Below are 17,355 nucleotides of genomic sequence, written 5' to 3' on the forward strand. Positions count from 1 at the left end.
TCATCTTATAAGTCAGTTCTGTAAAGTATAGTTAAGTTTAAAGTATATTTCTTAATATGTTATCATAGTCATCTAAAGTCTATCCTAATAAAGAATTATTGAACTTATAAAGTCATCTGCTATCAGATTGCTATCGAATCAGTCATAAATATATCATTTCACACGTATGTCAGCCGAATTTATGAGGTTGATTTAGATGAAATTGAAATTAGTAAAGTTATGTACTAACTTGAAGTTATCTGGTTTGTGACACTGAAAGGTTGCATGTATCGTAGTCAAATGCACATGCATATATGCAGGACCATTATAAATGGAACAGTGAAGGATGACATTGAATAACTGCTCCCAAACCAACTTCAGGATTTGTAAGTCAAAGCTTTTTCCCATAATAAGTGCATAATGTAACTGATTCAAGGATTTTGAAATATTCATATATAAGATTTTGTATATACAAACCAAATCGTATGCATCACATTCTATTTAACAATTTAAAATAATATATTCATATAAATCTTGGTTCAAAACTTTCTCATTTTTACTTATTATAAACACTTAGATTCTTATTTAAATGTAGCACTAGCTCTATTTTATGTTATTTTTTAAAACCAATAATGAAAATTGTAAGATAATTATGATTTATTTTTAATTTCACTTTTAGTTTTTCATATTCTCATTTGTATGTATATATAGAAAGGCTTTCAACTATTACAATGGTAAAACTTTAATTCCTTTATCAGCTTTTTCTATATAATTTGCAAGTAGGAACAAAATTGTTGTGCACATATTGCAAAACAAGGGAATTTTCCATCATTTGCAAGGTTTGACAAAGCTCTTTGTATTTACTGAAATTCTTAAAGGAAACTATTTCACAGTATCTTTGAAAAAACCATTTTTGGCTTTACCATGGAAAGATAAGAGAAGGGAAAACAAATAATGTCAGAAAAATTCAAGAAACTTGAGAGAAGAACGAATTCCAGATATGTTACAACAAAATTAAAGCATGAATTGGAGTGTTATTTATTAAAAATTAAACATATGTTTTTGGTCTTTGTAAAAATAAGGAATTTTAATTTTTGGTCTTTATAAAGTTTTTTAAAAATTTTATCCTTCAAAAAAATTTAAAATTATTTTTAATTTATATAAAATTAATAAATTTGAAATCCATTTAAAATATACACCACTACGAAATTATTAAATATAAACCAATTTTAAAGACTAAAAATAATTAGTTTGTATATTGACTAAATTAGATATTATTTTAGAGTAAAAAACTATTGATTTCTACATTAGTTTTTATTATTGATAAATAATTTTTAAATTGGATATCTAATTAGTCACCAAGGTTTTAATAACTAATTATTTAAATTTTAAATTTAATAGCAAAAATCCTGATAACTAATTAAATACTAATTTAGAAACTATTGATCAATAATAGAAATTAATTTGAAAATTAATAAATTTTTAGTCTGTAAAATAATATTTAATTTAATCAATATAATAATTAATTATTATTTTTTCTCTAAAATTGGTTTCTGTTTATGATTTTCTTGTAGTTATATGCTTTCTAAAATTGTAAATAACTATTTTTTATCTTAGTATTTATTTTAAATAGATAAATATAAATTATTTTAAGAATCTTGGAAAAAATGAACGTTTCATATTTTATCACATATAATAATACGTACATTTTAGAATAATTACTTTATTTTTCATCATTTTCCTATATACTTAAAGAGGTAGAAAAAAAAAAAGAATCAGCAGTATCATAGTTTTATTGATTTTATTTTTTTAGAATAAAATTTTATATAAGTTTTTTTATTGATAATGACAATTTATGTTTCTCATAAATAAAGAATAAATGTTATTTTTCATAGAAAGTTTTAGTGCAGAGACCGTGTACGAAAAGACTCCAAAGTCAAAGATATTTGAAGTCATGTGCATGTATCTTATCTTAAGGAGATAAATTCATTAAATGTTTCTTTTTGAAAAAAAAAATTCTCTTATATTTTCATTTCTATATTTAAATCTATTCAATAAGTTGTGTTATTATTTAATAATTAAGGAAACAGTAAACTGAGATGAATATCAAATATGTTAGCATTAGGAAACATTAATATATACTTTTAAGTAATTTTTTTAAGTAATTATCACAATAGTTTATCATTATCATTAATATTTTTCATACTATTATTATTTAATATAATTATTATTATTATATAAGTTATTAAAGTTGATATTAACAATTTACTGCCAGAAGAATCACCAAACCAAAACAATTTAGTAAATACAATTTATAATATTTTAAAGTGTAAAACATTATATATATTCTAATTAATTAAATTTATTATGAGTTTATTTTCCATAAGTTATTAATACAAAATTTACAGCTACCTTCCAAATACAGAACACATTAAAATTAAGTTCGAAAATAATTATTTCAAAAGTTAACAATTTTTAATGATATGATATTTTTTTTATTAGTTGAGAATATAAAATGGTTTCATGGTTTTTTATGCAACTGTGCCTCCAAAATAAATTCATTCATTTTGCAATTATAGTCAACTCTATATTAGCAACTAAGGTCTCACTTTTTACATTATCCATAATTTTTTATAATATCACTAAAAAAAATTATGAAATAGAAAATAATTTTAAAAACAAAAAATAATTAGTTGATATAATGACTAAATTAAAAACTATTTTAGAAACTATTTTTTTTTTAAATTAGTTTTTATTATTGTTAAATAGTTTTAAACTGGTATCTAATTAGTTGTTAAAGTTTTAATTACCAATAATATAATTTAGATTTCAAATTTTGTAGTAAAAACATTAGTTGTTAATTAGATACCAATTTAGAAACCATTTAACAATAATAAAAACTAATTTAGAAACCACAAATTTTTTTTAGTCTCTAAAATGTCTCTAATCTAGTTACTATAACAACTAGTTATTTTTGTTTTTAAATTTGATTTTTATTTCATGATTTTCTTGTAGTGTATATTAACATGCATAAATTCTAATTAAATAAACAATTTTTTTTAAATATAATATTAATTTTCATAAACTATATTTTGAAAGTTTTAGATAACACTTAAGTACAATTTTGGGTTATAAAAAAGACAAATTATTTTGTTTAGTTCGTCGTGCTAATTCCTTACTTAAACAAAGGATTATTTGAATAAGATTTTCTATAAGCTCTTAATAAATAAAAAATGATTTAACTTTTTCATACACAAAAAGTAATTAAGCGTAAGTAAAAAAATAAAATATTATAAAATACAACAAATATTTTATGAATTAACTCACACATGAATTAATTTTATAATTTAAAGAGAAACTATTTTTTCTTAGTGTTCTCTTTTAAAAAGAACTTTATATATATATATATATATATATATATATATGGGTATTTAAGATATTAAAACAAAATAATATACTTTTATCATTATTGTAATCTAGATTATGTTCCAACCTATTGGCATGTCAGTATACTATTATTAAAATTTAAAATATGTTAATTGAAACAAAATTAATATTTAAACTATCAATCTATGAAATTTTTTACATAAATTATTTTCAGATAGAAATTTATTAAATAAAAATTAATTTTAAGAATTAAAATAATTAATTCCTATTAACTAAATTAGAAATCATCTTATAAACTAAAAAAAATTATTAATATTTAAAATGATTTTTATTATTAATAAAAATTTATAAAATAGTTTTTAAATTGATATATAACCACTAAATTTTAGTTATTAATTATTTTATATTCTAAATTAATTTAAAATTTAAAATATTAATAATTAAAATTTTATTAGTTAATTTAAATATTAATTTTAAAATCATTTTATTAATAATAAAAGTTATTTTAGATATTAATAATTTTTTAATTATAAAATAATATCTAAAGTGATTAATTATATTTTATATTTAAATTTAGTTGTGATTTAAGAATTTTTTTTATAATATTTGTTAAGCAAATTCTGCAAATTCATTGAAAGAACATAAGTTGTTGAATGGATTACGCACAATTGTTTTAGACATTTGTAATTTTTTATGATTCAAATTTTAAATTTTAGAATTATAATGTTTCAAACTTTATTTATTATTTCATGTATTAATAATTTTATTATAATAAAGAACAGATACTAAATTGAATTTTCCTATTATATAAAATATTTTTTAATATAGTTGAGATCCATTATCTTTATGAGACCAATAATGAAGATTAATTTTCACAACCGTGACTATAGGCCTACCAGAAGAAGTAATATCACGTGATATGTCACATGTCAAACCATTATGTGCCCTTTTCATGTATGGACCAAGAACATTCATGAATCACACCATCTTCCTTCTAGATCATCATTACATTATAATATTGACACTTTCATTTTTGAAAATAAATCTCTTAAATTATGTTTATATTACACAAAAGAATCAGATAAGATTTTGGATTATAAAATTAAAAGCTTTTTATCTTAAAAATATATATATTTTTATCAACAATTAAATAAAATGTTTTAGGACAACCTTTCTGATATTTGCTTGTATTTTTTTCTATACAACACTTATAAAAATTCACTTTCATGAGAAAAATAATGTATAAAGAAAAATCACAATAATTTTTTACAGCTTTTTTTTATATTCTTGAGATCTCCATGTGGTAACAAAGTTTTATTCAGATATACCGCAGACACATTTATAATTATTGAATAACATAGATAATGTTATATTTTATTTGTTTATAAAGTTATTTTGAGGACAAACATTCTAAGACAATCAAATATATGAGTGTCAATGGAATAATAAGACTTTCATGCATTAGTTTAAAGACGACGTGTTAAAGATTCAACAACAGTCAAAACATTGATCTGGTTGACAAACGAATTGAAGTTTGATGTCCTTTGTTATAAAAATTACAAAATCAATAATTGTTCATTTTATACTAAGTCTTTAGATGAAAAAAAAGTACAATTCAAAATAGTGAAATTACTCTTGAAGTTGAATTCATGCAATTCTCCAATTTGAAAGATGAAAATCATGTACTTACATCAATATCGTACTATGGTCTAATAGAGAGATTTTGGAGATTGATTATACTAAGTTTTTTATTTCAGTGTAGATGAATTGATAATGATTAGTAAAATAATTTTTTGAAGTCCTAATATATTTTTTACACTATTTAAGTTTTAAGAGTTTGATTTTTTTTTATTTTTTTTTTGAATTAAAATAAATATATTAATGTTTACAACATTAAATTAGTGAATAAAAAACTCATAAGTTGATTAAAAGTGTGTGATAGAATGTAAGATGTTAAGGTTGAGTTTCACACAACTACCTATCCAAATAATTATGAATAAACTTATCTTAATTAATCTCAATTATATCATCAATGCACTTATCTATTAAAATTTAAATTTTGAAGAAATTGAACCTAAATGGATTGAAGATAATCTCCATCTCTTGACAATTATAACCAATCAATTAGTCATAAGTGCTTTAATAAAGTGAAATAGCAATAAACATATGAACTGATAACATCTTTCGAGAATTTTGTAAATACCTTAATTGAAAAGAATCTTGAACAAAAACATGTACACAAGAAAACTCAGTGACACAGAGATACGTATTGATATACCAAGTTGCAAATTACAAAAACATGCTCAAAATACAAGGAATGCGTGGCACATACATATTAACCTCAAAACCTCAAAGTTTGTATAGAATTGTGTGAGGAACTCAAACAATGATTGTAGTTCCTGTACAAAAAAAAAATACTACAAAAAAATGCTCACTGTGTAAGATGAAAACCTCAAGATAAACCAAAAAACTTTCCACGTGGGGTAGATCGGCTTCTTATAAATTCAGGCGTGGATGCATTTCTTCCTTCTTTAAGATTGCTTGCTGAACCATTCAAAACTTTGTTTTCAACTTTGCTAACCAATAAATGTTCTCCTGCTTGAACTATTCCTCTGCATGTGGACAAAAAGGTTCTATTATCATTACCAGTGATGCTACTATGTTTGCATATGCATTTATGAGCTTGTAGTAACATGATTGTTGTTTGGATAACAAAGACCAAAAAATTGATTTTGACACTATTGTTTGGATACTGTAATCAAATTGATTTTGAGTGTGTTATTACCAAAATAGCTTAGTCAAACAAAGGGTATATACAGAACAAATAACATCAGATTAGTGTTGATGCAAAAGCTACTTCTGATACTTTTTATAAGTAAAAAGTAAGAAAAAATAAAAAAACAGTTCTTTTATAAGTTAAAATTAACTCAGGAAGTTAAGAGTCCTTTTGTAGAAAAGTAACACAAATTTTCTTTAACATTAATTTCTTTCATAAGTGTTTTTGAAAAAGTTTATCCGAAGTTTAAAACTTGGAATCATGTTTCAACATAATGAAAACACAGCCTATGTTAGCCATACCTTGATTCAAGGTTCTGAAAATTCCTTGCAAAGTTCTGACGTATCTTTTTGAGACTTAAAGCATCATGGACAGCAGACTCCATAAATATAAGATCATTTTCGGCCTCGGAGTAATCATTCTTTGGAGGTGGCTCCACATTACTTTCACTAGTAAATTCCATCTCAGGAATGAATGGTGAGGTCAAATCAGGCTTTTGAATCTTAAAGGGTGATAGTTGATTATGCTTGGCCTTAGCCTTACTCTCAACCTTGCTTTTTCTGATCCCACCTTGTCTTACTGCACTAAGTGCTTGCTTGAATTGTTCCTCTTCATTTTCTTGATGAACTTTCTTATAGTTGAGCTTCTGGAGATTGAAGATTGTTTCCGAAATGTTTTCATGCTTTACTTGCTCTTGTGAATTCACATACATTCTTGTGTTATTGTCAGTGGATGCAACCACTGGCATTGTGACAAGGGATTTGTTAGCAGCTGGAAATGGATGCTTTAATATTGGTTGGTTGTCTATTGTTTCAGTTTTGACCTTGCTTTTAATGGATGTCCCTCTATCATTGGATTGTGATCTTCTCACTGGAGGGGATGGTGATCTTCCCTTCCCTGAGCTCACTAACTTTTCTTCAGTCAGGAAAGACATTTTTGGCATAGAGTCCTTGTCCATAAATGTTGAGGGAAATCGTGACCTTCTTTGCTTACCTGAAGAGCAACTTCTAGACTGAAAAAAGAATTTCAACTTAAGTTAGAGAATATATGAATTCTGCATCAACATGGCACGATATCCAAATACATATTTACACATATTTCTTATAATTAGGTATATATTTTATTTAGCTACCTCAAAGCTTCTATCATCCATAAGTCTTTGACCAGTTTCATGCTTCGTATTGCCATTGGTACCATATTTTGGTAATTGAAAAGGTGAAACAGCTCTTGGTTTTTGAGAATCAATGGCGTTTCTAGCATTCCCAGCCTTCCACTGATCCAGTTCTGCTTCCTTCCTCTCCAATGCCAATTTGAGATTTGATATCTAAAAAAATAAAGAACCGTTTACATATGTTGTGCATGTTACATTCAAAATTGCACTACTTGTGACTAAAACGCAAACCTCTTCCTTTAGTTCTCGGATTTCACCAGTTTCTTTGTTAGATTGCGCAGCCCCAAGTTCAATGGATGAAACCCTCTCAGCAAACTTGAGTGTGCTAATTGTCTCTCCAAAAGCATTAAGTTCAGGATTTATATGAACAAACATCAAAGTTTTTGCATGCCCTCCTATTGATAAAACAAAAGAAACACATATCTCAAGTTAATTTTACAGAAATTCAAACAAGCAAACAACTATGACAATAACCAAATTAATACCAGTATTTAAATTTCTAATCACGTATCAAAGCCTAATCTAACAGCCTGGTCCCAAAAGAAAGATTGTACATATAGTGGTCAAATAGTAGTAACACCTGTTCTAACAATATGGTTGGCATAAGAGAAATGGAAAAAAAATCCAAATCTTAATGCTGCTAAGTAACTTGCATCAAAGGAGAAAAAATTACATGGGAAAATGTTACCTAAAGAGTCTTGTAAAACTTGTGTGAGCTTGCTATTTCTATAAGGGATATGGGGATTCTTCTGTGCCAAGGCAGAGATAACATCCCCAAGTGCAGAAAGTGATCTATTTATATGTTGAGCTTCCTTTAGTCTCTCACCAACTGCCTCAGATTTGTCAACCCTCTCACTTCCAGCCAAATCCACAAGATGGAGACAACCTCTGAGAATGGAGTTGGAAACTAACTCCCTTCCTCTAACATGAACAGTCAAAACACTGCAAAAAGTAAGAACTTTTGTTAAATATATTTGATGGTTGTTGGTTATCCATCTATGTTCATGAAGATGTCATTTTACCTATGGGAACGACTGCTTCTCTCATTTAGAGCTGTAGCACCCACGGCACGGTTCTTCTGACCAATTCTCATCAAGTCTAGAACATCTTGAGTACAGGTAACTGGAACTAAAAAGGCATCAGGGACATTGATGCCATTCATTTGAGAATTGTTTCGTATGTCTAATGTATGTCTTGTTAAGGAACTGATATAACTACATAAATTTCATTCTTAATATCTGTATAAGAATTTGAACTGCCTTGCTGAAGAAAAAATTACGATAGAACACTGCTTAAAGGATATCTTCTGTTAGAGCCATCAGTGACTAGCAAATCTCTCACTTGTTCATTGTATATTTCAATCATCTGAACGAAAACTTCATATTTTATGGAATCAGACCTTTCCTTTGATATATGAAATAAATCACCCAATGCCCTATAGTTTACACCCCATGTGTCTTCTGTTGTAAGATCAGGGCCACTCTACACAAGCAAGTTGATCACATTAATATGCATAATAAAAAAATGATGAAACAAGAAAATGTATCATAATCGAAGGTCTACAAAAAGGACATTTTTATCAATTTATGTTGACAAAGAACAAGATACTTAATTTAAATTTGTAAGTGAGCTGTTAAGTTAGAGGTTTGGTAAAGTTTCAAATAAGGAAGTTTTCGAAAGAAATGGCTCCAAACCAAGGTTTTAACTAGTACTACAGGAGTCTTTAAACCCAACAAATCATGTGACAGTGTTTAAACATGTACCATATAACACAAAAGTAGAAGGAATATCATATGATTGGTGGTAAATAATACATGGATATCCCATGAAAAGAAAGCCAATGGTTGTAAGTTTAAAACCACATACATTGTGTTATCGTTTGTGTAAACAACAGTCAATAATAGTTTAATGAATCAACATTATGTAAGATAAACTAAAACTATTATGCATGTCTCATACCATTGTGTATGTTTTCCCTGAGCCAGTCTGCCCATATGCAAAGATGCATACATTATAACCATCCAGAACGGATCTGATCAAGGGCTGAGTGTCAGCATAAATTTGTTCTGCACATGACAAAAAAAAAACATCATGAAAAGCATCAAATGAGAACCAACATGATAAAAACTCTTAGAAACGTAATTCATTAGTAAGAAAACCATAAATTTATTATGAACAAGGGAAGATTTTACTGACTGAATATTAAACAGGAAAAAGAACTTTCCTCCAAGTATTTCAATTTCACAAAAGGACAATGCTCAATTTATAAACAATACAGAGCTAATGAATCTCTTCCTCTAACTAACTAACTAACTAATATTGCCTAACTAACTGTGTTAATCTTTCTCTTAACTTCTAACCTAAACACTCCTCCTGTCCAAGGAATCGAAATTTGAACATGATTCCAGCATTGATACCTTTCCAACACTTTACAACACATCTTTGACACTTCTCAACACTTGACCCAATACCTCCATATATGAATGGATACACCAAGAACACTAGTACTATTAAACATTTCAAATTTATTTTCAACATTTAGAAAAGTAAGTTGAAATCTAATATAAATTATTTAGGGTAAATGATCAAATTGAACCTTAAACATGTGTGACTGCCATTTTATTGTAGAACAAATCAATAAAGTATATCCTGCAAGATGTAGAAAATTAAACTACCTTGTGTTACAGTTGTTCCAAAAACCTTATTGAATGAAAATACTCGTCTAGAATCTTTTCCATGCTTAAGGGGATTTACGATCATCATATCTCCATTTTCTCCAATATAGTCGACCGTAGACTGCCCATTTGATTGTCCTGGTAAGAATGGCCTCACTCTACAATACACCCTAATGGCTCCTGTAAAAAAGAAATTTAATCAATCAAACTTTAATGAATAAGTTGATCCATTAAATTCATTGCTAGGAACCTGGATTATTATGCACCTTTGAGGTCTTGTACTTGATTGTATAGAAGCCGGTTCTCCTCCAAAACTTTGTGGTAGGAAGTGGAGGCCACTTCAAGGCTTTTGATATGATCCTCTAAGTAAGGCATACAACTCAATCAATCCAAATATTATCATATTAAAACACTTCTACAAACAAGATAAGGAAAACCAATTCTTAGATGGTTACCAAGCCTACTAAATTCTTCTTCCCACTCTGATTGAATTTGTTTGACCTCCAATTTTGTTTCCTCAAAAAAGTACTTCATACCCTGAAGCGGGAGGAAAAGCTTAGCACATATGTAGAAGTAACAACCAACAATAGCAAAACTCCTAGCATCCAATTTATACCTCAAGTTGTTTCTGTTGAGTATCGATTACTTCAGAATATTTTGCAGAACAATTGGCTTTTTGTCGATAACTATCACGTTTTCCACCACAATTGCAGAATTTGGAGAAGTCATTTGATGCCAGGCTACTTCTTTGGCTAAGATATAGTGAGATGGTTTCTATGAACTCTCTCTTTGAGAGACAACCCATGTCACCTTTCAATATTTTCTTCAAGAAAAGTCCAAGCTGCAAAGAATTGTTAAGAAGTGTAATTTGGAAAACCATTAGAAGGAAAAGGAAAATGTTAAATGAATGGCAATAGTGAAGTTTGGAAACAAACGTGAATTGCATACAAAAATTAAACTATGGAGTACCTGAGTGCCCTGAGAAACAAGCAAAGATGAGAAATCCTTGACTACCTTGCTGAGTAAGGTATCAATTACCTACAAATTGTCACCCATATCACAGATAAGACTGCATGAAGAAAAGAAAATCTTTATGCAGATTATTTTTGGAAAAAAATCTGACACAATAACCTTATTTGCCAGTCTTATACTGTCAGTAGCAGTTCAATTTCAACTGACATTATATTTGCCTATCTTGTTTTCCTAAAATTTGGTTCACACCTAACTCAACCTACAAAATAAACTTATAAATTGAAATTTGTAGCTTCTTTATATACTTTATTTGATCTTATCATGTGAGATTTCCAACACAACCTCATGTTAAAGATTAGATATAAAGTTTACAAAACTGAACATCTGCAAGTGATCCTATAGCTACCAAATAGCAAGTGGTCCCTAAGTCCATCAACCGTCATTAGGTTTAAACTTAATATAACACTACAAAACCGATTTGTCTAGTGAGGTTTATCCCATTTATATACTTTAATTCTAAGATATCTACTAAGAGCTTCTCATGCATAGCTTAGTGAGTAAAATACTCTTATTATATATTCATATATTAATCTTTCTAGAAACAGGTTTTGTAAAAGTTAGAATAGAAGCTACAGCAGTACAACAAACTGGAAAGGATCTTACCGACCATTGCATTCAGAGGCAGATCTTCAATCCCATTGGCCTCTCTAAGGTAAGCCTGAAGAAGTCTGAGTCCAAAGTGATCATAAAGGAAAGCCAGAGCATTGGCAGTTCTTGTTTCTTCAATCAAGAACTCTTCAGATAATTGAAGAAATTCTAGCAGTTGTTCATACTGTGATGATTCTGACTCATCCAGTGATTCATCAGCACTTTCACTGCCAACTATGGAGGAAGGAGACTTCTTTGGAAAGGAAGTGATCCTCACAGTTCCACCATACCTCCACACACCAACCCCACCAGATAACTTCCATTCATAAAACCCCTTCAAACATAGAATGCAGTCCACAACTTTATTGGATGAACCTCCCTGCATTTTCAAGTTTTAAAACACAAATCATTTACAGAAAACTCAAAAGTAGTGTCAAAATCAACAAACAGATAAAATCTATTACTGAGGGTGACACTTGGTATCATCTTCAATAGCAAAATGGCAAGATGTGTTCTGAACAATCTTTTTTTTTTTGGAATTGTTTCATTTGCCAAATTTTTTGTTTGGAAATATATAAAATTTAAATTGATTTTATATCAGGACATTTAAAAAATTATGTAAAGAAAAATCCAAATTTGGTCGAATTTGAATGGAACTGTGTTTTTTTTCAGTTTTAATTGATAATTTAAACTTTGCTTCTTTTAGCATTATAAGTAAAATAAGAGTGACTGACATATGATTACTATTTTCCGGATATTTTAAAATTAAAATGTAAAAACGTAAATAACTTGTATGAAAATATTTGAAAATATATAGAACGTACATAATCAATTCAAATATAATTTAAAAAGTATATATATATATGTGTAGGGGAGATTGTAACTAAAATCTAGAAACCATTTTCAAATATAGCTGGAAATCTAATAATCAATATAAAATAGTTTTAATCCTCCTGTAATTTTTTTAGTTATTTTTACCTACTACAAAAAATAATGAATATTTTTTTATTTTCAAAAATATTAAACATACTTTATTTTCATTAAATATTTTTTAAAAGTACTAAAAGATTGAACATATTAATTAAACCAGATAAAATTCATTTAATCTTAGAATTTAATTAAAATTTATCGACCAATATGTACTTTTTTATTCTATCAACAGATTATCAATAAATGTATTAATCAATTTATATAATCTATACCTAAAAGTATTTCTCATTTTAACGTTTTTTTTTACATATTTTATTCTTATTAATATAAGATATTTCATTGATTTTATTTTTATATAAAAAATAATGTGAAATAAATAATAAGTTTCCTCATATACTTTACAATTTTAACATTATAAAATATATTCCATTTTATTATTTTTTATATTTTTTACACAGTTTTTACTTATTTTATCCTAATATTTGGTAACCAATGTTTTAGTTTTTATAATATAAGAAAAACCGGTTTGAAAATATTTTTATCATAATTATAACACCTAGTAAAAAGTAATTATTTATTAGCTATTTTCTACATGGTTATTATAATTTTATTTGAATATTTATTTTTATTATGACTATAATTATTAGCGAAAACACATCCGTATTTTTAAAATATTTTTCGTATAATATTATTATATTATAAATTTATAATAATCTTTTAATTAATCTATAATAAATTTACAAGTAAGCTGTAACATATTTATTTATATATATATATATATATATATATATTATAAAGAAGAGGATAGTTCTCTTAATACATTACAGATATAGATACTACGGTAAATACACGAGTGTGTCCATTTTTTAAAATTTAATAAAAAAAAATTGGTAAATATTTATATGAGTTATTATAAATATTTAAATATAATCACAATATTATAAAATAATTAAGAGTAAAATAGAAGTATTAGATATGCATTTTTTTTCTATATACGTTATGAGAAACATGTGAGTATATAGTGTGTCTATCTTTCTACTATGATAAAAAAAAAAAAAGGTAAACAAATATCATGATTATTAAAATAATTTTTTTTATGAAATTTAATAAATAAAATATGTTAATAAAATTAATTATAAAATAAATAATTTTTTCTTATAAATAATTAATTAAATTTAAAGAAAACAATTACAAGATGTAAAAGATAAATAATAAAATAAATTATATTAATAAGGATATAATTAATAACGAGAGATGTGTACACGAAAAATAATTATGAGTTTATTCTCTTTTTTTGCTATTAAAATGGTATTTCCACCAGTAACTATGTTGAACATGTAAAAAAAAAATAGACTATAATTCCCTATAAAATAATTCATTAAAAGAAATCAACAATGCACAACATACTTCAAATTTTATTGCTTTTTAAAACTAACAAATTTTTTTATTAATTATTAATAATCTTATTTATTATTATGGAGGAGTAAACCAAAATAATTCATTAATTGAATGATTAAAAAGTGAATGAAAATAAATAAATAAATAAATAGATAAATAGAAAATCCAAGGACCAAACCTTCTCCAGATCAGATGCTTCAAATGTGAGAAGCTTCATATCATTAACAGCCTCTAAGAAATTCCTCATGTTCTCAAAATACTGAATTGCTGAGTGGGCCGCACCCTCTGCACATTGAACAGCAAGCCCAGGATTCTCCACCACCTATCCAGCCCATAACACAAAATAACCAAATAAAAAAACCAACTGTCATAATTAACTCTTTTACTTCCTGCACCTAATAATTTCCTAACCTGCACCTATCATTAATGTGAAATGACAAAAATGTTATCTTTTGTTTTTAAATAGAACTGAGTGGCATTAAATTTGCATATTAATATGTAAAGTGAACCTTGAGAACAGCACCAGGGTTGACTTTGTTGAGGACATTGCAGAGAATGAGGCCATTGCGAAGAGCAAGGCAAAATTCTTCTTCTGAGGGTGATGCACTCAGTGACAATGACCCAACATTGTCCATTTGGCGTAGCCATTCTGTTGCTTTGTATCTTCTCCAAGCTTCCACCATTCAACAAAAACCAAACCATTTTCATCACAACACAACTAAGATCATTGCATATAAATAACAATGGCCTCAAAAACACTGCATAAACATCTGCATTCTACTTTCAAATGTTGTTCTTTCACAAAGATTAAAGTAAGTGAAAGATGTAATAGGAAGTAATCAAAAAGATAGAGAACAGTTGTATTATGTCAAAGTCATTAAAGAAAAGTTAAGGAACTGTTGTTGGAAGTTAGGTACAATTTTCTTTTAAATTATGTAAACAAAAAATAAGGACACTAGAATTTATTACTAACAGCAAAGTGACATTTGCAATGTTACAGATTTATGGTGCTCCTTGCTGAGATGTAGGGTCTTGATAATCCATAATGCCAAACATTATGCTCTAAAATCATAATTAGGGAACCCTTTTGGTTATAAATAAGATACTTGATGGCAAAAAATTTGGTCCCAACCCTTAGGGACAAGGGCTGAGTCCTACACCTTAATTGAGTGGTGGGGTGCTAACCCATTTTAGTACAAACACTTTCCACCACTCACTACTCCTCATCATCAATCTCTTGCTACATCTCATTCTTTTTTTCTTTTCTAGCTACCCACACTTTGTTTAACATATAAACCTAACTTTTTGTATTTTAACATTGCTTTTTCTGCTTTTGCTAAGTAAAGGGGTCCAAGTAATGATTTGGTTGACCCAAAAAGAAAAGAATAAATAAATAAATTATGTCAAAAGAACCAAATGATATGTTCTTTTTTTTCTTTTCATTGGGTCATAAGAAACAAACATCACACCTAGAAACGTGCCTCAACTTAAGCATCTTTTGTCAATTATCTACCTTTTGACAAAGAACTATTGTCTTCTTTTTTATTTTCAGGAAGAGGAACTTCACACCACAGATGTGTGCAACGATTTCTGTTAAGAAAGTTATTCCTACTTTCATAAATTTGCAGGCTGTGTTCTATGTATCCTTTTGCTACTTCCAATAAGGTTTTCCAAGAGAAGAAAGTACTACTCCCAATTTAGGATATCAACTCTTTCAGCAAAGTGAACTGTTCCCTCCATTTCAAATTTATCCATGTTAAAGTTTTTATACAAGAACAAGAAAAAGTAATCACTGTAAGATAATAGTGTGAATGGATCAAATAGAATATTTTTTCAATATTTATTATAACAAAAAGCATAAAAAATGCTAAAGTGTAAATCAATTTGAAATATTAACATTTTGTATACACTGTGAGTGTGCAAGTTTTGTCTAGTATCAATCAATCTTCAATCCCCATGTTCTTAAAAAATATTAATTATTGTAAAATACAAACATAAAATTATTCCATTCAGGGATATTGAAAAATAATTCATACCAATAATAAAATATGAAGATTAAACTATAATAATACTTACATATATGATATTAAACTGCATTACACTTATACACCTGTATTTATATTATAAGTAGATTTAATGGCATGCATGGTGTGACATTAAAGAAGCATACCTGCTTCCTCTGCCTTCCTCTGTGCCCATTCATTATCATTGAAACCTTCCTCTGTGACAGTGCATGAAGCCTCTTTGTTCATGGTGGTGACCAAACCCTTCAATCCTCTCTTTGAAGGAGATGTGAAAAATGAGTTTTGGCAACTCTCTTGTGGCATCTCAATTTCTCTGATAATCAACCAAGAAAATTATCAGATGACAGCTTAGTATCATAAAAAAAGATTCATACACATCACAATTCATATGTACGACATCAGAATCAATAAATCGATTGTGGGTAGCTTGATACATATATTGCAAGAACTAAACTTTTCACATGATCAATTCTTATTTGGATGCAAACCAAAGAAAAAACAAAAACTTGATCAACAAGTGTGGATAGATTTTCCTTATCAATAATAACATGGTTATAAAAGAAAAGCAAGAAACATTGCAGAAAGAAGAGTAAAATTACCTGGGGAAGTGAATGGTTGAGAAGAAGAAGTGAAGGTTATGGAAATGGAAAGAGGGTTTTGTTGTGATGGTGTTTTGAATGAATAAGCATTGAAAAGAAAGAAGAAGGTTATTGTGTTGAATGCATAATTGGTTTCCGTGTTAATGTGTGAGTGTGGAAACTGAAGAAAAAAACAGAGAAACACATGAAGCCAATTTCAAACGTCGTTATTGGCATTCTCATACTAATATAGGACCAATGACGGCGTCAATTCACGGAGATTCTACCTATTCGTGCCGTCATATAATCTTCTCAATAAACTAAAATTGAGAAAATAAATTTTATAACAACTAGAAAAATAATTAAGTTTTAAATTAAGGTTATAAAATCAATAAAATTAGTATACTCAAATAGTTTCTGATCAGAGGATAACATAGTTTTTTTTCTTACTTCATTAATATATTTTGATTAAATGTATATATATTAATGAATTAATAAAAATTATTATGGAACCATTTTTTAAAACATGAAATAAGTGCTTCTGAGATAAACAGTTTTCAGAGTTCATTTATTAAAGAAATGGATAGAAAAAATATTTCTTGTTTATTAAATGAACATCTAAAAACATAAATTACTTATTTTATTAAAAAAACACTCGTTTTAAAAAATAAATGAAAAAAAAATTAGATATATATATATATATATATATCTTTTAAAATATTATTTACCATATACAATACCTATGTAATTGGATGACACTCAATTCTAAATAAATTGATACTCCTCTAATTGAGATGTAATAATTTTTTTTTAATTT

The 17,355-nt window shown here is 27.2% G+C and overlaps 1 protein-coding gene across 2 annotated transcripts; it reads right to left on the bottom strand.

The window, feature by feature from the left end:
- Positions 1-5,601: 5,601 nt before the first annotated feature.
- Positions 5,602-16,761, bottom strand: LOC137831386 (kinesin-like protein KIN-14F). Of its 2 annotated transcripts, none has more exons than XM_090303146.1 (18): positions 16,560-16,761; positions 16,107-16,273; positions 14,446-14,609; positions 14,115-14,258; positions 11,628-11,987; positions 10,958-11,026; positions 10,605-10,829; positions 10,444-10,525; positions 10,255-10,350; positions 9,989-10,168; positions 9,273-9,379; positions 8,615-8,795; positions 8,336-8,498; positions 8,002-8,255; positions 7,545-7,708; positions 7,275-7,466; positions 6,445-7,154; positions 5,602-5,978 (listed from the first exon to the last, which is right to left on the bottom strand). In XM_090303146.1, exons 2-18 carry the CDS (start codon positions 16,261-16,263, stop codon positions 5,819-5,821), a joined length of 3,408 nt encoding a protein of 1,135 aa, XP_090159272.1. In that variant the 5' UTR covers positions 16,264-16,273; positions 16,560-16,761; the 3' UTR covers positions 5,602-5,818. The 2 variants fall into 2 exon arrangements, with proteins under 2 accessions (XP_090159272.1, XP_090159273.1); XM_090303147.1 differs by having other exon boundaries at positions 11,624-11,987; positions 16,560-16,757.
- Positions 16,762-17,355: the final 594 nt, after the last annotated feature.

Source organism: Phaseolus vulgaris, chromosome 6 (genome assembly GCF_051622355.1).
Source record: "Phaseolus vulgaris cultivar YP4 chromosome 6, ASM5162235v1, whole genome shotgun sequence".
Taxonomy (NCBI): domain Eukaryota; kingdom Viridiplantae; phylum Streptophyta; class Magnoliopsida; order Fabales; family Fabaceae; genus Phaseolus; species Phaseolus vulgaris.